Below are 23,947 nucleotides of genomic sequence, written 5' to 3' on the forward strand. Positions count from 1 at the left end.
TTACTTAAACTAGAATAATAAAATGTTTACTATGGAAGCACTTCTGTATGGGACGGTGGTAGCCTAGTGGGTAGAGCTTTGGGCTATCAACTAGTGGTGGGCGGATCGATCCAAATATCGATAGTATCGATACCAACGTTGTTATCGGAATCGGATCGATACTAGCGTGATGCGATTGATACTTTAGATTCAGTTTTAAAAGGTGTTCTTCAGTTTTAATGTTGTACTGTACTTTGTTTTAAGCCAGATTAGAAGTGCAGTGAAAGGAATTTAGTTTTATTATATTATTGTTTATGAACAAAAACCTTTCTATGAAAAAAGAATTGACGTTCTTTAATATTTTTCTGTACTTTATTTGACAAAAAGCCAGAGTGTGCAATGAGAGGGGAATTATGTTTCTTATTATATAATTGTTTCTCAACAAAAAGCCCAGACTTCATTAAAGTTGATTACATTAATAAAATTACTTTTTATTCACCTACAAACTGTAGTGGGTTTTCACTGCACATGATGAACTAATTAACACAAAATCATTTATTAGTAAAAGCAAATTGATGATACATTCACCTCATAAATCATGATACCCTGCTCTTCCCTACATGAAAGTAAGTACAAAGTATCGGTATCAGATCGATATCGGCGATACTGGCCCTGTATTTACTTGGTATCGGATCGATACCAAATTTTGCAGTATCGCACACCACTACTATCAACCAGAAGATTGGCAGTTCAAATCCAGGCTTTGCTATGCAGCCACTTTTGGGTCCTTGAGCAAGGACTTAACCCTGTCTGCTCCAGGGGCGCCGTGCTGACCCTGTGCTCTGACCCCAGCTCCCAAAACAAGCTGTGATATGCGAAGAAAGAATTTCATTGTACTGTACACCTGTATATGTATATATGACAAATAAAGTATATCTATCTATATCTATGTATATCTCTGGATAAGAGCGACTGCTAAGTGCCTAAAATGTAAACGGGCGATTTAATACTGGTACAATTTCCTCAAGCTTGATTACGCAACACAGCGCGCTTTGTGATTGGCGAGAGTCGATACGCCTAAAAATGTCCGTCAGGATCGAGGGGTATTCACGAAGGTTGTATCAGTGAGTCTCGGATCTCTGGTTGCCTGTGTGGGGACGGATTTCCACACCGCTACGTAATTTACGTTAAGCTTGTGCAAGCCCGTGTGTGTGTGTTTGTGTTTGTATGAGTGTGTGTGAGTGTGTGTGCACCAGCAGTGGTGGAAAAGTTTCAGGTGGTCAGTTTCATTCTCCGTGTGCAGAAAGCAATCCAAGCTGAACCATGTCTGCTCAGATCATCAGTGGAAAGGAAGTCTCAGCGTAAGTTGAATTCTCTTTATTGTTATTGTTTTGCAGTCTGTTTAATGTAGATAAACTTTGTAGTGGTAGCTAAAGCATTTCCACATACACGTGAGTCACTTCTATTACCTGGAATCAAATCCATGTGGCGTCTAGTTATTTTTGAATGATTCTTTAGTACAATCGTTACTTGTTTAACAGTGTTAAACGATGCGTTGTATAGAGACATGGATTCTACCACGTGTTCCTATATCCACATTACTTTTACATTGATTACTGTAGTTCCAGGTTTTCACTAAAGACAGAAGTTTTCCTTAGGAAAAACACAGAGCCTTAGCAAACTCCTCAAACATTTCCACGTGTACAATTGGTTGTGCATGGAACCGCACATCATCCCCGGACAGGTACAACATAAGAGTTTACAATGTGCTCTCTGACTAATGATAAGCAAGGGAGTAGAGAAGTCAGCAATCACTCAGACAGAATTTCAGGATGACCCGTAGGCAGCATGAACAACAGTTACACAGTAAACAATAACTTTTTTTGTAAAGGACCCTGGGATATTACAAGCCATTCATGGAAACATAACAACAAGATAACTAGGCCTTACAACCAATGTTTAAAAAATATTTATTTGCATTTCTTAGGCTTATGGGACTATACCAACAATAAACAATTAATATTTTTTACTAGTGCACTGTGCACATAGTATTTTTAAATTTTTTCTAGAGTAGAGTTTCTACCAAACAGTTGAGATGATCAAGATTGAGATTTTCTTAAAACCACAATGTCATCGACTGATATTTTTGAGTTTAGCACATCAACCAATGAGTAGATACGGCCCATATTTAAATACAGCTTATTTTTACCCAAGTATTTTACCCATCTTCTAACTTGTGAATCCCATTAAATCCCATGATGAAGGTGTGTGTGTGTATATGTGTGTCTGCCCTGCGATGGACTGGTGCCTACCCTGACCAGAGTGTTGCTGTGTGCCTTGCACCCATTGAAAAGCCCCCCCGCGACCCTTATTTGATAAGCGGTTAAGAAAATGAGTGAGAGTGAGTGTTTGTAGTAAAATTGCACTAAAGCAACCACCACTATCTTTTGATGGCATTATGTTTCTACACCAGATACACTTATGGTCATTGTCGTTGAAAAGCTACATTTTTCTCACTTCAGGCATAGAAATCACTAGATGTAGTCAATCGTAATTACTAATGAGCAAATAGGAGCAAAATTTTAAGTCTGCTGATTATGGTATTCACCAGCATCCAGGTGAAACCCATAATATGGGCCAGGTCCATAAACCTTGAAAAATGTAATTTATGAGCTTGTTTTCACTAGAACACACATTAGTTCAAACTTGGCCATAACTAATAATACATCTATTTAACATCGTATACATTGTGAACCCCACAACGATGAATGTAAACCTTTTAATAAACTGTTATGTTGCTGCTATTCATTATATTTTCCTGTGTGGTTAAATCACTCCAGTTTGATCATTTCTATTTTAAAAGAGTCCATAAAGCATGAATTGCCATGACAAGTGATAAGATGTCTATGTGATTAGATCTGATAAGTAATAAAAAGACAGTCTTTTGTAGACTGGGTGCTAATCTCATCACAACTGAGCCAGTTTGTAAACCTGAAGCTGTATTCAGTGACCTTTCATCACTTAGTCACAAGACCCAATAGCTCATTCTTCCCTGATTTGTTTTGTTTTTTTCTGACTGATTTGGCAGTAATTACAGTGACTTAACTAACAATTCATTACAAGTTCATTTTTTTGTCATTGCTTTAGCTGAGTAAAAAAATCAAGGCTGGATAAAAAAACATAGCTGTTTGATTTTACATGCATTGCATGGTGTGATTTATTTTTTTATCCTGCAGACTGACCTTTGTGCATGTTGTTTCATCACAGAGATAAAGATCGAGTTGTTGATGCAGGTTTTGTTACACTGATTGAATTTTAAGATTGTTGTTAAGCTTTTTTACACTCATCAATTTGTGTGCTGGATTACCATTAGTGTACACTAGTGTACATTAGTTTACACTTTTAAAACCATTGTGTTTATCGAACCCATTACATCTCAAACCAGGGTATAATTCAAATCAAATATTAATCTGCGCTGGCTGCAGTTTTGCTCTCAGTTGGAATAAAATTAATAGACAGCGTTAATAAAAGGCTTATTTGGTGGGTAATCTATAATAAGATGTGTTTACTTATCTATCTTATCTGTGGTTTCATATGCGGTGCACAGTCTGCTTGTGGAGCCACATTAAACATGGACACTTCATATTAAAGTTGTACCTTAGTGAATAGTTTGTTTGTTTATTTGGATTTTAACGTCATGTTCTACACCTTGGTCACATTCATGAAGGAAACGGCAGCCACTCGCCACACAAGATTTATCATGACGTCCACAAGGTTACATCAAACACAGTCATGGACAATTTTGTATCTCCGATTCACCTCACCTGCATGTCTTTGGACTGTGGGAGATAACCGAAGCACCCGGAGTAAACCCACGCAGACACAGGGAGAACATGCAAACTCCACACAGAACGAACCCAGGACCTTCTTGCTGTGAGGCGACAGTGCTACCCACTTAGCCACCATGCCGCCCCTTAGTGAATAGAGCTTTGGGCTATCAATCAGGAGATCGTTGGTCTGAATCCCTGATCTGGCATTCAGCCACTGTTGGGCCCTTGAGCAAGGTGTTTAACCCTCTTGGTTCCAGGGGTGGCACTCTGACCCCAGCTTCCAAAAAAAGCAATAGATACAGAAAATAAGTCATAGTACTGTACATGTGTATATGACAAATACAGGCATTGCTTCCCAAACAAGTTTAGAACAAATGTTTAGCTACATTGGGATCTGGAAACGTTCAGGACCACATTAATTACTGTGACAGTACTGCATTGAATAAAATGTTGATTTTTTTTCTTTTTGGAATTCAGTCAGGTGCGCGAGAGGCTAAAAAAGGAGGTGGAAGCAATGAAGGCTCAAGACCCAAACTTTAGACCAGGCTTGGTGGTATTACAGGTTAGTATGAGCAAATTGCCTATCACCAAGGTTTGGTGTAGCATTGTTGATATGACTGAAATGTCATTATTATTTGTATAAATATGTATATTTTGTTGAACATTCTTTTCTTTATTTTACTGCTTGTTGGTGAGAGCTGTTAATCATTCACAGCTGAAAAGTTAACAGTTAAAGTTTAATGACTGATGGTGTATTATATTGAACTGAGTTAGCAGGACTTTCAGTGGGATATTAAAAACCACACAAAATGTTTATTTACCACTGTTAGCCCGAGTTAATGGTGCACTGGTAATTATTTAGTTATTTTTTGCTATTGGCTATAAAGTTTCTGGTTCACATGAGAAAGCAGAATTGTAAAAACAATGTATTCAAAGCAAGTGCATTAACAGTGGAACAGATGCACATAACACTGTATATTTGTATGTATTATATACAGTGATTAGCCTCAAAAATAGTCTCATAACATTAGGACCACTCCCAAAAATGTACATGGCAAGACCTAATTTGTAATGAGAATTGTCACACTTAATGTGAGGGATTTATTAAATGTAGCATTTATGATAGATACTTGTAAATTGTTTTAAACAGACTACTGGGTTAAATTATTTCTGAGCAAGGATGTCGTAATGAGTATCCATTGACAAACCATTGGGCGTCCATGACTCATTGGGCTATGGCGCCTGGCTTAGACCAACAGAAGAGCTACTGTTACAGAAGAACTTCTTTGAAAGCACCTGCAATGGGCATGCAGGCATCAGAACTGGGATTGTGAGAGTTTTAATCTGTGAATGGCCAGTTATGTGTTTATGGTTTACACAGGAAAGAGATGGCACCATACAGACGTTGAAGGATCTGCTAGTAATGTTCTGGTACCAGATAGCACAGGACGTCTTCAGATGTTTTGTAGAGTCCAGTGCTTATTTGACTGGTGGTCTTGATATGTTAGTAATGTTGTGAAATATATGTGTTGTGTGTTTGTGCTGTGAGAGCTTCTAAAAACTGGGTTCCAATTCTAGAGAACTTGCATGCCTTGCACAATTGTAAATACATGTTTTATGGTTTCCCATCACTGACCACTACAATACCTCTGCATTGCAGGTGGGAAACAGAGACGACTCCAACCTGTACATCAGTATGAAGGTGAAAGCTGCTGCTGAGGTAAAGACTGCACAGGGAGCATTCAAAAGTTAACATACACTTTTAAAGGATGTGTGTTATGCTATTCTTGGTGTTTTAAAGATTTTCACAACTGTTCTTTTTGTGATTGAATGATTGGACCAACAAAAAAACAACCACAAAAGTATGTTGTTGAGTTTCTGAAAATCTGATTGGGCCAAAATATACATAGAACAACTTGAATTGTTTGTTTAGCAGTGTAGAAATTTTTCTGCCATTGAACTTTGTGACATGTTCTAATTCTTGGTACTGATTTTGAAAAATATTAGCTGGTAAGACAATCAAAAAACCTGCGCTGCTGTTATCTGAAATAACGCATCCCGTTTTATTTTACTGTCATGAAATATGCGTTGTTACATGTCTTTACGTTTTACTCTCCGCCATACTAGAAAATGACTTTCTCTTGTCAAATTTTAGATTGGGATCAATGCCACTCACATGAGACTTCCACAGACAGCTACTGAAAATGAGGTGGGTACATATATCTATAAATCCAAACTTTTGTAAAAATGTAAAAACAACAGTAAATAAAAATTTACTCATGCTAGGTTTTGACTGGTAAATTTCTAAATGAAATTATTAGGGATGTAACGATACACTCTACTGATACACTCACAATACTGGGTTCACGATACGATTTTTTTCTTGATTTTTTCTTGATTTTTTTTTTTAATTATGACAAAGTTTCCTTTTATTATTTCTCTTAAGAAAATAAAATCTTTTATTTATCTAAATAATGAATGCCCTTTTATTTCTGAGGTAGGTACAGACTATGCAAAACAATGCTGCACATTTCCTTTTTTGTGAAATGAAGTTTTAAAACAAATCCCACATTATATAAATAAATGAATAATACAAATAAAGAAAGTATCCTCACATAAATACAGTTGGCTGGAAAAGGGCCCGTACAACTGTTTAGTGAAGTCAACCAGGCGAGGTGAATAGCGCCAGTGCCCTCTGCCTTTTAAAGTAAATATCTTTGCATTTTGTTAATTAAAGTAAATAAACTTGACAGTGTTAGAAAATGGACAATCTTAGGACCATGTCTAATCGGCGATGGATGGATTTTCACTAGGAGTGTTCAAGCCCTAGCATAAGATAAACCAATACATGGGTTAAAATAATAAAAAAATATAATAATAAGACAGCTGTAGTTTAGTGATTTCAGGACTGTTTACCAGAAGGTTACCGGTTCAAGCCCCACCACTACTGTTGGGCTTTTTCAATTGCTTGCATTGTATTCATTCACAAATCTTAAGTCAGTTTGGATCAAATCTTCTGCAAAAATGCTGAATGTGTAAATAACTTGATGATGATTTCACCCTCCTGCTACATAATCTAATCCTCGGTTAATAATTTTCTAAATTATTTTGTTGTTGCTTAGTACCTTGTCTCCACAAAAAAGTTCATTTTTATCTTTTTCATGCTTATTGCATCAACTGAACGTAGGATGTTTGTTCAGTGTGATGCACTTTTACTTCTAACTTGTGCAATTCCACATTCAGGTTCTACAGTCCATTACAGCTGTGAATGAAGATTCCAGTGTGCACGGACTCATAGTGCAGCTGCCTTTGGACTCCATTCACCGCATAGACACAGAGAAGGTCACCAACGCTGTAGCTCCAGAGAAAGATGTAGACGGGTAAACACATAAGCATGCTAACACTTCTGATGTTTACAAACATCACATTTTGGAAAATCAAAGAACCAGAACTTAGTACAGTATTAAAAAATAAATATGATTATTCTGTTTCCAGTTTGACTAGCATAAATGCAGGAAAGCTGGCTCGTGGAGATCTGGGGGACTGTTTCATTCCCTGCACTCCCAACGGCTGTATGGAGCTCATCAAACAGACAGGTTGGTGAATGGTCTTCAGTCTGGTGCTTCAAGGCTGTTTAATGTGCTTATATGAGTACAGGGCTGGGTGATACTTACATGGTACATGATACATATATGGTGATACATTAAATAGCCAAAAGTATGAAAAAGGTTTGTGAATGTTCCCACTAATAATTATATTAAGTTTTAACAGTTAATGTCTATAAAGACATGATGAATTTGGTTTGAAGGGACTCCATTGAGTTGCATTGAGAGCCCTAAACTCAACCCTATTGAACACCTTTGGGATAAAATTGGAATGAAATGAGTTTATTATGAACCATTTATTTTCATTCAGCATTAGTACATGACCTCTTGTACTAAAAATCCCCATAAATTCATTAATTGAGCACAAATTCAAACAGACAAGACTTTAGAAGTTCAGGATATTGACCTCTCATAAGCGTTGAAGCTGTTATTCTGAAACCATGGCCTTTTTCAAATGTCTGCATACTTTTGGCCATATAGTCTACCTAATTAGTGTTATAAACAGGACTCAATAAACATGTGCCGGGTGGAGTCGGCCCCATGACTTGACTCATGTCAAGATTATTGTGTAAGATTATTATATTAAGAATTAAAGCTGTGGAAAAGTCATTGAAATCTCGAGGAGCAGCATGGAACTTGCATAGTCAAAAGTGTTTTAACAAGAAAGCACTTATTTGATCGTGTTGCTTTAAATGCGTCTGCAGGAGTGTCTGTGGCGGGAAAACGAGCCGTTGTGGTTGGACGCAGTAAGATCGTAGGTGCTCCCATGCATGATCTTCTACTCTGGAATCATGCAACTGTTACCACCTGCCACTCAAAAACCGCTGACCTGCCAGCCGAGGTAAATAAAACTCAATGAATATGCTAATTTATGGATGTAAAAACATTCTTTTATTTTTGCAAAAAATCTACGAGGGTTCTTCAAAAAGTTTCCACACTTATTTATTAAGAGTTTCAAAAACAAACATCACTTTTCTACATAGTCACATTCTGATGCATTTTTCCCAGCGTTGTACTGCCATCAGCAGCAAAATGTTTTTGATTGAGTGCGTAGCCACTCAATTTTTGGACACATATTTTGTGTATGTGTGTTTCAGCTACACCCACTGCTAACAGGTGTATACAAGTAATTATAAAATATAGCCACTAGTGGCGCTTACTAGGGTCCAAGTGCAAATTGGCACAATACGGTTCACATGTGCAGACCAGCCTTGTGCACGGCGAGCCACACCCTGATCAGCATTATTCCCCAACTGCAAACTTTTACCCCAGGTGGGACTGGCAGATATCTTGGTGACTGGTATTGGAAAGCCAGAGATGGTGAAGGGCGAGTGGTTGAAGAAGGGTGCTATCGTCATTGACTGTGGAATCAACCATGTTCCAGGTGGGTGTGTGTTTTTTTGTTTGTGAGCGCCTGGCTGGTCGATAGCACAAGCTCTACATTTGGTGGTAGTGGGCTACTGTTAAAGATGCGTGATATTAATATCTCTTACAGACAGCACCAAGTCGAGTGGGAAGCGGGTGGTGGGTGATGTTCACTTTGCCACTGCAAAGGAACAAGCAGCCTTCATCACACCGGTGCCGGGTGGAGTCGGACCCATGACTGTAGCCATGCTCATGCAGGTATATGTTAATGAATTTAGGTCACACTTCGTGTACCATTTATAGACACTAATTTATTTGGTACTTATGCTCAACGTCTCAATTGTTTAATTTTTTTTTTAATCTATTTATTGGATTAACATTTTGTGACTGACCAGGTAAAGTAACTGCCACTGTTTCCACTGCCTCCGTTTGTGTTTTTATATTCCTTAACTTTTGGCTTTGGTGAATGCCAGGAGAACGTTACCTGCCTGACTAAATTACTTTACAAAAGTGTAAAGTTTGGTAGAGGAGGGATAACAGTATCGGGTTGTTATTCAGGGGTTGGACTTGGCCCCTTAGTTCCATTGAAGGGAAATCTTAATGCTTCTGCATGCCACAACATATGGACAACTGAATGCTTGCTACTTTGTGGAAACAGTTTGGGGAATGCCCTTTTCTGTTCGAGCATGTTCGAGTCTTCCAGTGAACAAAGCAAGGTCCATAGAGGTGTGGTTGGGTGAGTTTGGTGTGAACTTTGACTGGCCCGCACAGACCCTTCGCCTCTATCCATTGAACACCTTTGGGATGAAATACAACAGACATTGATGTTGGACCTGGCACCACAGTGTTCGACCTCACAAATGCCCTCTGGATGAACGGGCATAAATTCCCACAAACACACTCCAAAATTTGTAGAAGACCTTTCCAGATGAGTAGAATCTGTTATAGCTGCAAAGCAGAGACCAAGTCCATATTAATGCCTATGGATTTATAATGAGATGTCATAAAACCTCTTGTAGGCATAATGTGTAGGTGTCCCAATACTTTTAAATTTTGTATCTGATGCTGATGCACAATTTTTAATTGTGTTTTTGTTTAGAACACCGTGCTGAGTGCAAAGCGCTTTCTTCAAGCACATGAACCAGGCAAATGGAACATCTCCTACAACCAGCTCAACTTGCAGAGACCCGTACCAAGGTTTGTGGGTGTTTTTTTTTTTTTTTTTTTTACCTCCTAGTGAAGAGGTGCTCGGAATGATTTTTGTGTCTGATAACGTTTTAAATTAAATTTTATGTAGAATTGGGTTGGTTTCTAATTTTATGATAAAGCTAAGTGGCTTTTTTTTTTAACATATAATCTTTTTAAATTTATATATTAGCCGCTTAGGTGGCGCAGCAGTAAAATATGCTACCACACCAGAACTGGGATCTCTGATACATCGTATCGAATCTCAGCTCTGTCTCCGGCTGGGCTGGGCGGCTACATGAACAACGATTGGCTGTTGTTCATAGGGGTGGCACCAGGGTTCCTTATAACTGGTACAATTATGACCTCTGCTGGCTGATTGATGGCGCCTGCGCAGAGTTGCAGCCTAGTGGTTAAGGTATTGGTCCAGTAGTTAGAAGGTTGCCGGTTCAAGCCTTACCACTGCCAGGTTGCCACTGTTGGGCCCTTGAGCAAGGCCCTTAACCCACAGTACTGTAAGTCGCTTTGGATAAAAGCGTCTGCTAAATGCCGAAAATGTAAATGTAATGCTGATCAGGTTGCGTCTCTCTGTGCACAAAGCTGATCCCGCATAGGAACTCGCCTCATGCAGGTGAAAAGAGGCAGTCGGTACTGCTCACGTGTCGGAGGGGGCGTGTGTCAGTTCACTCTCAGTCAGTTCGGGGTGGGGGTTAGCACCAGTAGAGATGAAGCATAAGGCAATCGGGGAAAAATGGGATGCGTTAAAAAGGGAGAAAATGCATTAAAAAAAAATTGTCTAAATTTTAATCATACCCAGTGCGCCCATGCTTTCCACTGACACAGTGCGTAGCAGTTCACAACACTATTATTGGCAGAAAAGGGTCATGGGGGTACCACACACACAATGAGCTGCGGAATAATGGCTCTTATTGTGTTTCGCTGGAGTCCTAGAGTGTAATTTTATTGCCTATGGTAATTTTTCAACCAGCATTAAATTGCTGTAAAAGTTTTAAGTGTTTAGATTATGACTGACATGTTTCATTGGGTTACAATTACAGTTATATAAATGTTATGGTCACAGTTTATTTAAGTTTACTCACTTTAACGAATGTTTCTCACAATGGCTGATACATTACATATATTTAACTGATTTTCTTTCTTTGCTAAAATAGTTTGCAGTGCAGAGTAAAATGTTAGATTATTTCTCTCCCTTTTACAGTGATATCGTCATTTCCCGTTCTTGTTTGCCAAAACCCATTGACCGTTTGGCCAGTGAGATCGGACTTCTCACAGATGAAGTTGAGCTCTATGGCAAGACCAAGGCCAAAGTGCAGCTGGAAACTATTGATCGAATTCGCTCCCAGCCTGATGGCAAATACGTGGTTGTTACTGGGTAAGAAATAAAGTTTTTAATTGGTTGTTTATTTAGAAAATAGAAAAGCTTGTCACTGTTATGAAGTGTTTCTCAAGAACACACAGCTTATAGATAATATTTAAAAAGATTGAAAAGGTGAAGCTACATCGTACTGAAAAAGAACAAAAAAAGAAAAACATAAAATAATAGACGTAGAACAAGTGTCCTAACAATATATATACACCGACTAGGCATAACATTATGACCACTGACAGGTGAAGTGAATAACATCTCTTCATCACGGCTCCTGTTAGTGGGTGGGATATATTAGGCAGATGTATAAGTGAACATTTTATCCTCAAAGTTGATGTTAGAAGCAGGAAATATGGGCAAGCATAAGAAGCGAGTTTGACAAGGACCACATTGTGATGGCTAGACGACTGGGTCACAGCGTCTCCAAAACTGCAGCTCTTGTAGGGTTCCTTATCTGCTGGGGTCAGTATCTATCAAAAGTGGTCCAAGGAAGGAAAAGTGGTAAACCGGCGACAGGGTCATGGGCAGCCAAGGCTCAATGATGCATGTGGGGAGTGAAGGCTGGCCCGTGTGGTCCGATCCAACAGACGAGCTACTGTAGCTCAAATTGCTGAGGAAGTTAATGCTGGTTCTGATAGAAAGGTGTCAGAATACACAGAGCATCACGGTTTGTTGTGTATGGGGCTGCATAGCCGCAGACCAGTCAGGGTGCCCATGCTGACCCCTGTCCACCGCCGAAAGCGCCAACAATGGACACGTGAGTATCGGAACTGGGCCATGGAGCAGTGGAAGAAGGTGGCCTGGTCTGATGAATCACGTTTTTCTTTTACATCACGTGGATGGCCGGGTGCGTGTGCATTCTTACCTGGGGAACACATGGCACCAGGATGCACTTTGGGGAAAAAGGCAAGCCGGCTGAGGCAGTTGGATGCTTTGGCCAATGTTCTGCTGAGAAACCTCAGAGATAACAGTTCTGAAAGCTTGATGGGAATAAGGCATGTCCAAAATCTGTCCTTGGAGGCAAATGATGCCCTCTACTCAGTATCAGTATCAACATCAGCCTGACATCAACATCAACATGTGCCCAAATGCCCACAGATATGCTCCAAATGATTATGTAAACCCCTCCCAGAAGAATGAATGGAGGCTGTTATATGAATCTGTTATGTATCCAGTCCTACAGAAGCTTTTACATCGTGGTTTAATGAATGTAAATAATGTGTTTTTACTGTTTGATTTTATAGAATCACTCCTACACCTCTTGGTGAGGGGAAGAGCACCACTACGATAGGATTGGTGCAGGCGCTTGGTGCTCACCTCAAATGCAACGTGTTCGCCTGTGTGCGCCAGCCGTCTCAAGGACCTACGTTCGGCATAAAAGGTCAGTCAGCTCATCTAGTTATGTTGCCGGATTTTCTGGATGTTTTATTTTAAATTTAAGCAGTTTGTAGTATCAATGAAAGTTTTTAAGTCTGTTGTTTTGTCACAAGGTGGCGCTGCTGGAGGTGGATATTCTCAAGTTATTCCCATGGAAGAGGTACCATCTGGTTTTAGGCTACTTTGCTTGTTCTGCTTCAGAAAATGATATAAAATAATGTAATTAATGCCGAGTTTTTTTGGTTTAAGTTTAATCTTCACCTCACTGGTGACATCCATGCCATAACTGCTGCAAACAACTTGGTCGCTGCTGCTATTGATGCCCGTATGTTCCATGAGGCCACTCAGACTGATAAGGTAAGATGTCCTACTGGTGTAGTTTGAGAGAAAAAACGTATTAGGATTTTGGAATTAACTTTTAGTCTATGTTATTGACTACCATTGTGATCATGTGATTATCATTCAGGCTCTTTATAACCGACTAGTGCCGCTGAATGAAGGGCAGAGAAAGTTTTCACCTGTGCAGATCAACAGACTAAAAGTAAGCAAATGACATTTTGTGTTAATCAGAATCGTGTTGTATTATATTCTATCTTGTATAAAATAGTTACACTTTCCCCCCCATTCTGGTTAACGCCACAGACATGTAAGTTAGGTGAATTGGAGATACAATAATGTAGTTGTAATGGTGTTTAGCAATAAAGGTCAACTAATGAAAACAAGTTGGTAATGTCGTGATTGTGTGTTATAATCTCAGAAACTGGGCATTGAGAAGACCGATCCATCTGAGATGACTGAAGAGGACATCAGTCGCTTTGTGAGACTTGACATTAATCCTGATAGCATCACCTGGCAAAGAGGTTTGACACACTGTAGCCTTTTTACTTCTCTGTACTCTGTTCTTTTACTAAATATTTTAAAACATATACACAGTTGAGTCACATTATTATGACCACTTTCTTCTTTCATCAGTGGCAGCTTGTAGCTCATGAACGAAGTCATGTTTCATGAGCTGGCTTGGTGGGTATATAAGGTGTGCGATAGGCTGTCTGCACATACAGGGGTTGGACAATGAAACTGAAACACCTGTCATTTTAGTGTGGGAGGTTTCATGGCTAAATTGGACCAGTCTGGTGGCCAATCTTCATTAATTGCACATTGCACCAGTAAGAGCAGAGTGTGAAGGTTCAATTAGCAGGGTAAGAGCACAGTTTTGCTCAAAATATTGCAATGCACACAACATTATGGGTGACATACCAGAGTTCAAAAGAGGACAAATTGTTGGTGCACGTCTTGCTGGCGCATCTGTGACCAAGACAGCAAGTCTTTGTGATGTATCAAGAGCCACGGTATCCAGGGTAATGTCAGCATACCACCAAGAAGGACAAACCACATCCAACAGGATTAACTGTGGACGCAAGAGGAAGCTGTCTGAAAGGGATGTTCGGGTGCTAACCCGGATTGTATCCAAAAAACATAAAACCACGGCTGCCCAAATCACGGCAGAATTAAATGTGCACCTCAACTCTCCTGTTTCCACCAGAACTGTCCGTCAGTGATGGTTTGGGCTGCCATATCATGGCATTCCCTTGGCCCAATACTTGTGCTAGATGGGCGCGTCACTGCCAAGGACTACCGAACCATTCTGGAGGACCATGTGCATCCAATGGCGGTGCCGTGTATCAGGATGACGATGCACCAATACACACAGCAAGACTGGTGAAAGATTGGTTTGATGAACATGAAAGTGAAGTTGAACATCTCCCATGGCCTGCACAGTCACCAGATCTAAATATTATTGAGCCACTTTGGGGTGTTTTGGAGAAGCGAGTCAGGAAACGTTTTCCTCCACCAGCATCACGTAGTGACCTGGCCACTATCCTGCAAGAAGAATGGCTTAAAATCCCTCTGACCACTGTGCAGGACTTGTATATGTCATTTCCAAGACGAATTGACGCTGTATTGGCTGCAAAAGGAGGCCCTACACCATACTAATAAATTATTGTGGTCTAAAACCAGGTGTTTCAGTTTCATTGTCCAACCCCTGTATATCCCTCATTGCTGTCATGGATAAAAGTACCATAGGTAAAATTGTGTTCCCTGCAAGACACTGCAACATGTCACATGGCTAGAAATGTCCGACATTGGTTGGAAGAGCATGACCAAGACTTCCAAGTACTACCCTACCCCTCTAATTTCCCAGACTTGAACTCAGTTGAGCATCTGTGGGACCATCTCGATTGTCGTGTTCGCTCTATGGATTCTCCCCCATGCACCCTGCAGCAGCTGTGGGATGCACTGCTGTCAGCATGGCTCCAGACACATGTGACAACCTACCAGGACCTTATTGAGTCACTCCCAGTCCATCTAGCTGCTGTCCGTGCTGCACATGGCGGTTACTCTGGATATTACTGGTGGTCATAATAATGTGACTCGACTATGTATATTGTCTAACTGTAGAATTATAGATTGGTTTGTAATTATTATTTTTCTTCCAATACAGTGTTGGATACAAATGATCGTTTCCTGCGAAAGATCACTATTGGCCAATCTCCAACCGAAAAGAATCATACCAGAACGGTGAGCATTGCGAGTTAGTCAAGCTGATGTCAAGCATGGTTTATGGTCTTGTGTCCAAACAGTGTGACTGTCTCCTGTGCAGCATCTAAGGACCTAAATTCTGTTTGCATGGTTTGCAGGCTCAATTTGACATCACAGTGGCCAGTGAGATCATGGCAGTGTTGGCTCTCACCAGCAGTCTGGAGGACATGAGGCAGAGGCTGGCTAAAATGGTGGTGGCAACTAGTCGCAGTGGCGAACCTATCACCACAGAGGACCTGGTCAGTGATGCACATGTCTTTTACTTGTGTTTATATTTGCAATTGAGACACATCCTTGAAGAGTTTGAAGGCAAAATCAGTCTATAATTCCTATATATAATGCTTGAGTTAACCATATTCCTTTAAAAACATGAGGGCTTTCACAAGATGTCCGCGCCCACGTCCCCCACCGTCGTCAGGCAGAATGACAGCAATCCAACATACTTGATTACCACAAGCGATGCTTACTGTCTGGTCTAAAATCATTTGGTGTAGAAAGTTCTATAATGCATTCTGTTTTTTAAAATGGCATCTTAGAGGGGAAAAAAAACAACAATTTAACAGTTAAATGAAATGTATACTGTATAGACTATTAAAAAAAATACAGTATATGCACCTTGTATTGCACAGTAGCTCTGTACTAATTGTTATCTGTGTATGAAATTAGCTGTTTTGTAATGGACTAAAGTGTTGATCTATATTTCTTTTTTTCAGGGAGTGTGTGGAGCTCTGACTGTACTAATGAAAGATGCCATCAAGCCCAACCTTATGCAAACATTAGAGGTATTGTATTAGAACCTGTGTTATATTTATATATCCCAATCAACCAAAGCATCAGGACCAACACCCCCCACAAACCAAATGTGCATGCCAATGCCTATTGCATGCTAACAATTGTGCAAGTGACTGTCAGGGATGGAAGGTTTTGCATTGGTGGTAGGGGTACCCATGGACAGTGGGTCCGTCCGATGATGGACAAGTCATGAACTGCTGCCGACAAACAAAAGGGCTACTGTGTACAGTGTCATAGCACGCTTTACATGAAACCCTTCTGTGTATAGGGCTGCATAGTGACCGGCCAGTCAAAGTGACCATGCCAAATCATGTCCACCATTGAAAGCACCTACAGTAGGTACACAGGCAACAGAAATGGACAGACCTATCTCGTTTTCTTTAAAGTCATGAGAGTTGGTGTAGGGCTATGCACTTCTAACATATAGAAGTTGAAGAATATGCTGGTAAAGTCCTGGTACCAGATGCCACGGGACTCCTTTAGATGTCTTTCGGTGGCCCTGTCTCAGAGCATGTATAGGCAAGGTGGTCCTAAAGTTTTGGCTTTATACTGTCTTTTCAGGTTAATTCTTACTTTATAAAGTCTTGTAATTTTAAAAAACATTAATTATTCAGTGCAATGGATCGTATGTTTCTGCCTCTGTAGGGAAACCCTGTGTTTGTTCATGCCGGCCCATTTGCTAACATTGCCCATGGAAATTCGTCTATCCTGGCTGATAAAATTGCTTTGAAGCTGGTGGGACCCAACGGATTTGTAGGTATGCAAAATAAACATGAAAAAATATTATAGCAATGAAATTACCCGATTACGCAACTTCACATTATTTGATGTTTGTCCAGTTAATGTTTACTATTAGTTTAAAGGTTTAGTGTCTAAAGTTTTTGATGTCCCTTCTTTTGCAAGTTATGTAAAATCCCAAGACTGCCATGACATACATGTTTCTTCTCTATGTAAAGTTATGACATCAGTAATTAAATAGTATAACAATCATTCTTAAATATCATTGTGGTTGTTGGTGTTGTAACTGAGGCGGTTTTAAGTTTGTTTATACTTTTAGTGTAAACAAATATAACTTTTACTAAAGCTGACGTTTAGTTACTTAGAAGTCATTTTGGAACTTAATTTTTTTAAAGAAACTGGGCACTTGGGTGTTGCAGTAGTAAAACAAGCTAGCTTACTATCAGCCATTTGGGCGTTCACACAGACACGATTGGCCTATGCCTAAGGGGGTGTCAAGTCAAATTTATTTATATAGTGCTTTTTATAATGGACATTGTCTCAAAGCAACTTTACAGAATCCAGGACCAACAGACCAAAAACTCCTATTGAGCAAGCCAAGGGCGACAGTGGCAAGGAAAATCTCCCTTAAAATTACAGGAAGAAACCTTGAGAGGAACCAGACTCAGGAGGGACCTCCATCCTCTTTGGGTGGCCTGGAGGATCATTTAAATAAATAGTTCTTCATTGTTCACTCCAGTCTGTGATTGTAAGTTCTGGACATTTTTGGTGCAAACGCGCCAGGTTCCCACCCCATCTAGCATCCCATCTAGCAGGAGCAGCATTGTTGGCACTGCAGTCTCGACTTGCATTTTTTAACCTCGAGAGGGTAAACAGGTTTCTGTCAGAAACACCTCAGGGTAAAACAACAGAAGATGTACGTAGTTACAATGTGAAATCATTAAGAGTAAAATATCCGTTTTGTCGAGAGTAGCTTTAGACTCCGGCACCCCTAATTATTACAGCATAACTAAAAGGGAGAGCGAGCAGGTAACAAGGTCATGAAAGGCTTTCCTAGAACGTCAGCGCCCACCTCCCCCACCGTCATCAAACCTGAGTGATCGGACAAGAGAGACTAAACGACAGCAACCCAACATCCCTGATCACCATACGTTTCTATGACCAAGAACCCTCAAGCTCTGTGCCTTTGTCTTTGTGTGGCCAAACAGCCTAGTTATTGTAAAGTGCACTTGTCAGTGCGCTCTTAGTGCCAGTCCCAAGCCCTAATTAAAATAAGTAGGGTTGGGTTCGAAGGGACATCCGGCGTTAAAAACTGCACCACATGAAGTATGCAGACCAAAATGATCATCTGTGGTCAACAGAGACAATACCAGTCGATTGTTTTGTACTGTACTTCTAACTGGCATGTTGCACAAAAATGATTTGTTAGCTTTTATTCCTATGAGACAGTATAATAGTTAATGCTGCAGATTAGACAATCCGGTTACCATGCTTGTTTAATGACTTTTCTCATTTGCTTTATTAATGGACAGTATTGATGCATTTGCTTTCAACAGTCTAACTTGGACTAATAAAGAGCATATTTTTTATATTTTTGCTCTGTTTTTGTTAGTGACTGAGGCAGGCTTTGGCGCCGACATCGGCATGGAGAAATTTTTCAACATCAAGTGCCGTTACTCTGGGCTCAGGCCTCACGTAGTGGTGCTGGTGGCCACAGTGAGGGCACTAAAGATGCACGGTGGAGGACCGACAGTGAGTTGGAATGTTTATTACCTGTACAACATGGAGTTCTGAATACGAATGACAGTACCTTAACCTCTTGAGACCCTTCGGTCACATATGGGGACATTTACATTTTGGCTTATATCTTGTTCTGCTTAACTTGAACCTGTTGTCCCCAGTGGTAGACACTTTTTTTCTGCTAATCTAGTGGTAGCAAAAGTACTAGACAAAAAACACAGTAAAAACAAGATACTAAATGCATAAAATAAAAAATCAAAGCTCGGGTCTTAAGAGGGTATTGTACTGTAGGGCATCGTGCAACTAATAAGGGTAATTAAACAGCATATATTTATTAGTTCTCATATCCAGTATTCAGAAAGCTCAGGATTATATGAAGTCCCATGGATGTGTCCCAAATGGATGTAAATGATGTTTGAATTTGTCTTCTAGGTCACAGCTGGTATGCCTCTACCGAAGGAATACACTGAGGAGGTATTTTAATTGTCCTAAAACTATTTAACTGTGTTCTTTTAAAACACAAATCTACTATTATTGTATTACAAAAGTTTGGACTCCCTGTAGAAAATGTATTATTTTTGCTCAGGAAAAAATGGAATTCCATGTCAAGTCCAGAATTTTCCACAAGACCTTGTTAAATTGGGCACTTGAAATGTGAAAATGCTTATATGATCTGATGACTGCTGTGTCCTACTTGTATACTGCTGTGTATAATTATGGGTGTGGTGTTTTTCTAGAACCTGGAGCTCCTGGAGAAAGGCTGCAGTAACCTAAGGAAGCAGATTGAGAATGCCAAGCACTTTGGTGTCCCGGTTGTAGTAGCAGTTAATGCTTTCAAGTAAGACATTACTAAGTAAAAAATGTTTCCACCTCTTTTATCTAAGGTCTTATAATACCCTTTGTTTTAAAAGCTAATTCTGATGAGTTTGTTGGACATCCTTTTGGCATCAGTTCCTTCCTGTGGCTATAACAGCTTCCACCTCTCCTTCACCTCGCATTTTACAAGCTTGTGTAAGAATTTGTGCCTATTTAGTCAAAGCCCTGAAGTATTTAGGTCAGAGCTCTGCACAAACTACTGGAGTTCCTCTACATTTAATTAAACAAACCTTGAAGTCTGAAGAGTTTAGGTGCACAGATTATTGTATATAATCGATTTTAATCGATCTGTTAGAAATTATTGTGGATGAAACACCTAAACACCTTTGGATAAACCAAAACATTAGGACCGCTCCTAGAAGATGTGCACTAAATGCCTGTTTTGTTGCACTTTTGCGTCTCACAGTCAAGAATATATTTTACATCGGGCTGATAGTAGTTACTTATCTTGTTGAATGAACATGTTGAATGCATCAGATATATAAAGGCATATATGGGCCAAGTCGTTATAGGCAGATGACTGGGTTAATGCATCTCTGAAACAGCAAGGGCTGTTCACAGGCAGCCATGGTAAGTACCCACTGACAGTGGTCTAAAAAGGGACAAGCCACAAGCAGTGTACAGGATTTTGGGTGGCTAAGACTCACTGATGCTCAAGGTTGTGAAGACTATGGCGTCTGGTATCGACCAACAGAAGAGCTACTGTGGCTCATATTGCAATTAATATTAAAACTACTTATGAATTGAATGTCACAACACATAGTGTACTGAACCCTTCTGTAAATGAGGCTGAGTTATTGTGGGCCAGTTCGAGTGCCGATACTAACTCCTTTCTGCTGTCGAAAGCACCTACAATGGAAGATGGTTGACTGGTTAGGTAAATACTGCTTTCTCCCAAATTTACATTTTCAGGATTCAGAAAATGTCTTATCCAGAGCGACTTACAGAAGTGCTTCCATAGTAAACATTACCTTACTCTTAACAGTTCAAGAATACAAATCTGCTGAAACCCTGTTAGAACCAATACATAAGAGCATTGTACATGTCAGTTTAAGTGCTTAGTAAAGAGGTGGGTTTTAAGTCGTCTTTTGAAGACAGCAAGAGACTCAGATGTTCAGACAGACATGGGAAGCTCGTTCTACCGCTTTCAAGTACAAAGAAGAGCCTTGATGCATGTCCTTCTCGAGTTCTCGAGAAGTCGAGCGAGACTTGTGACTCAGAGGTTGCGTGGTACAGAGCGGGGTTTTATTACACCTTTTATTACACCTTGGATAGCTTGGGGCTGGTCCATTTTTGGCTTTGTAGGCGAGCATCAGTGTTTAAAACTGAGTGCGTGCAGCTACAGGAAGCCAGTGAGAAGAACGCTGGGTGGATGACCAGGGTTGTGTGCATTCTTTGTTTATATCACCAGGATGCACTGTAGGATGATCCACCCAGCAACATAAAGGACTCCTGGTACCAGATATTACAGGACTTATTCAGATGTCTTGTAGAGCCCATGTCTCTGGCGTTTGACCAAATATTGGGCGGGTGGATCTGTTTTTATAGTGTATCCAAACCACTCTTTCACAGTTTGAGCCTGATAGATCTTGACATGGTCATCCTGAAATATACCCATGCATATAACCTGGTCATTTAATATATTTAGGTAGTTAGCTTTCAATTTATTGACCTAACATTACTGAGCTCAGACCAAAGTGGTAAACCACGACCCATCATTGCTTGCAAAGACTTTTGGTAGATGCCTCTTTAATACGCAATGTTAATTACCTCACCTGTTACCAGTTAAACTGCTTATTGTGAAACCTTTAAGAACAGTGTTACTTGTGAAAGCTTAGACTTATTTCACCTCTGTCCCAACTTTTTGATGTCCAAGTTCGAGCTTTTTCTTTTGATTATAGGACGGACACTGATGCTGAAATGCAGCTGATCTGTAAACTGGCTAAAGAGGCAGGAGCTTTTGATGCAGTGCCCTGCACTCACTGGGCAGATGGGGGTGCCGGAGCAGCTGAGCTGGGTAAAGCTGTACAGAAAGCTGCAGAGGCACCTAACAATTTCAGCTTCCTGTACGACACTCAGGTAATTTCTTTTCCACCTGAAGCAACCTGTTCATCTTATATGTATTCATATATTGCTTAACATTGTTGTTCTTTTTTAGCTACCCATTGTTGACAAGATCAGAATCATTGCTCAGAAGATTTACGGAGCAGATGATGTGGAGCTCCTACCAGAAGCCCAGAATAAAGTAGAGCTGTACACCAAACAGGTACAAATTTTAATACCTAAACTTGGGTGTCAGCACTGTTGATAGTCATGCCACCGGCTTGGTCGGGTGCTCAACAGACATAATTGACTGTGTCTGATGGAGGGAAGGCTGGATGGGGTATTGCCTCCTGACCACTGCAACAGCAACTTCTTCTGTATGGTCTGAGCACCAGCACAAACGGTGGGAGAACAAAAAGGAATTTGTGGACTGCGAACGCATTGGAGGGAATAGTGTGTCAGTCGAATGTACACCCTCCCTGGACACCATTGGGGGTCCCCAGAAGTGAATTGGCTACACTAAAAAGGAGGGGGGAGGAATGCATAATAAAAAAAACAACTTCATATAAATGCCTATGGTTTCAGAATAGAATGTCCAAAGTTCTTGGATAGTTGTCCACATACTTTTGGCCTTATGACTAGATTCCATGTAGACACAGTTTGGTGTATAACCATAAGTTATGTACTCAAGTAAAAGTTTGTCTGTGTTCCTTTTCTCTCTATAGGGTTTTGCCAATTTGCCCATCTGTATGGCAAAGACTCACCTGTCTCTCTCTCATGATGCTGAAAAGAAGGGTGTGCCTTCTGGCTTTACTGTACCCATTCGTGACATTCGTGCCAGTGTGGGTGCTGGCTTTCTCTACCCGCTGGTTGGCACGGTGAGCTTACAAAGATTAATGGCTCTTTTCTGTGTGCTAAACTGGCTTATTTAAAATAAAAAACACTCTTCAACTTGTTTTCAGATGCCGACAATTCCAGGCCTACCAACACGCCCCTGCTTCTATGACATAGATCTGGACCCAGTGACTGGAGAAGTGATCGGGCTTTTTTAACAAAGACCCACTTTAAGCACTGAAAACACCTTCGGTATTCCATATTTCCAACTGTTTTTAAGCATATATACACAATAAAAATGTATTTATTATTATATCTAACATCTGTTTAGCAAAACACTACATTTGATTCAATCGTAGTACTGTATTGAGTTGCTGTAATACTGTATGAACTGACATTTTGTTATTACATTGACCTTTTCAGAATCTCACCAAGCATGTTAATGAAAGCATCATGGTGATCTACATCCAGTACTGAAGATGCCTGAACCATGGCTAAATGATGCTCATCTCAGTTGGATTAAAGACACTGCCAAGCTCAAAAAGAACTATAAATCCAGTCTGTTTTTACATTTCTATAAGAATCAAATCCACCCTGTATTACTGATTTGTACAGAAAATTTTGGTACATAAAACAAATGTTTAAAAACCTAATATTTGCTTTAAAGGTGTGGTCTTTTGTCTTAAGACTTACTCGTATTTGATCACTGACTTGCTATTTTACATACACTAATAGATAGTGCATACTTTTTGAACGTCTCCAATACTGTATTAAAAACTGTGAAGACTGTATTGTCTTGTTTGGCCAAATAAGACAAATGTCATTTGTCTGTCATTGGCCCTGTAACTAGGAAAAGCAGAAGGGCACAGAGACTGGTGGTAATTGATGAGAAAACCACCTTCAGAGTGCATGCAGATTAAGTGACTGAGTGACCTTTCCAAATGTCAGTGACTCAAACTACGTTGCCAAAACAACACTGGAGTGGCTTTAGGGCTTTAGACTCAGCCCTATCAAACATATGTGGAGAGATCTTAAGGTGGCACTTCAAATGTTCAAATTCTGACAAATAGGATTGGCCATGAAGAATCCCTAATCTAGGTTTGCAAAGTGTGTAGAGAGGTGACCGGGAAGAATTTCAGATGTTACTGCTGCCAAGGATGCTTCTAAAAGTATTAAATAAAAGGTATTTGATTGTGTATGAGATTCGATTAATATTTTTACATTTATAAACATGTTTACTTTGTCGTTTTGGGTAATTAAATGCCATTTCTCCACTTTAAACATTGTGTAAACAGCAGTAAAGTCAAGAATCTGTGATGTGTTAATTCTCATGAACCTTTATTTAACTGACAAAACGGGCAGTGAAAATCTGCAACACTCAAATAATTAGAGGCATGTTCAATTTCCTTTCATATCAGTAAAACTTTTTAATGGTTTCTTGTTTTTAACCCTTTACAGTCTGTGGGACGCATTTTGCGATTCAGTGGGCACTGATGCAAACTGAACTCTGTGTCAATTTTATCAGAAAAGTAGCTGAAATGTGGGTTGTTTTAGGGAAAGTAGCCACTGAGCACATTTTAAAGGACTGTTGCATC

General features: G+C 40.0%; 1 protein-coding gene across 1 annotated transcript; it reads left to right on the top strand.

Annotated features, from left to right (window-relative positions):
- Positions 1–1,243: 1,243 nt before the first annotated feature.
- mthfd1b (methylenetetrahydrofolate dehydrogenase (NADP+ dependent) 1b) lies at positions 1,244–23,005 on the top strand. The gene is made up of 28 exons (XM_063007386.1): positions 1,244–1,340; positions 4,287–4,371; positions 5,470–5,529; positions 5,965–6,018; positions 7,053–7,189; positions 7,305–7,405; positions 8,119–8,255; positions 8,687–8,798; positions 8,910–9,037; positions 9,879–9,976; positions 11,184–11,357; positions 12,596–12,732; positions 12,842–12,888; positions 12,978–13,085; positions 13,195–13,269; positions 13,486–13,588; positions 15,232–15,308; positions 15,428–15,568; positions 16,043–16,111; positions 16,767–16,878; positions 18,472–18,611; positions 19,032–19,073; positions 19,337–19,437; positions 21,377–21,554; positions 21,634–21,741; positions 22,244–22,396; positions 22,481–22,604; positions 22,776–23,005. The coding sequence occupies exons 1-27, from the start codon at positions 1,303–1,305 to the stop codon at positions 22,568–22,570; spliced, it is 2,805 nt and encodes a 934-aa protein (XP_062863456.1). The 5' UTR covers positions 1,244–1,302; the 3' UTR covers positions 22,571–22,604; positions 22,776–23,005.
- Positions 23,006–23,947: the final 942 nt, after the last annotated feature.

Source organism: Trichomycterus rosablanca, chromosome 13 (assembly GCF_030014385.1).
Source record: "Trichomycterus rosablanca isolate fTriRos1 chromosome 13, fTriRos1.hap1, whole genome shotgun sequence".
NCBI lineage: Eukaryota > Metazoa > Chordata > Actinopteri > Siluriformes > Trichomycteridae > Trichomycterus > Trichomycterus rosablanca.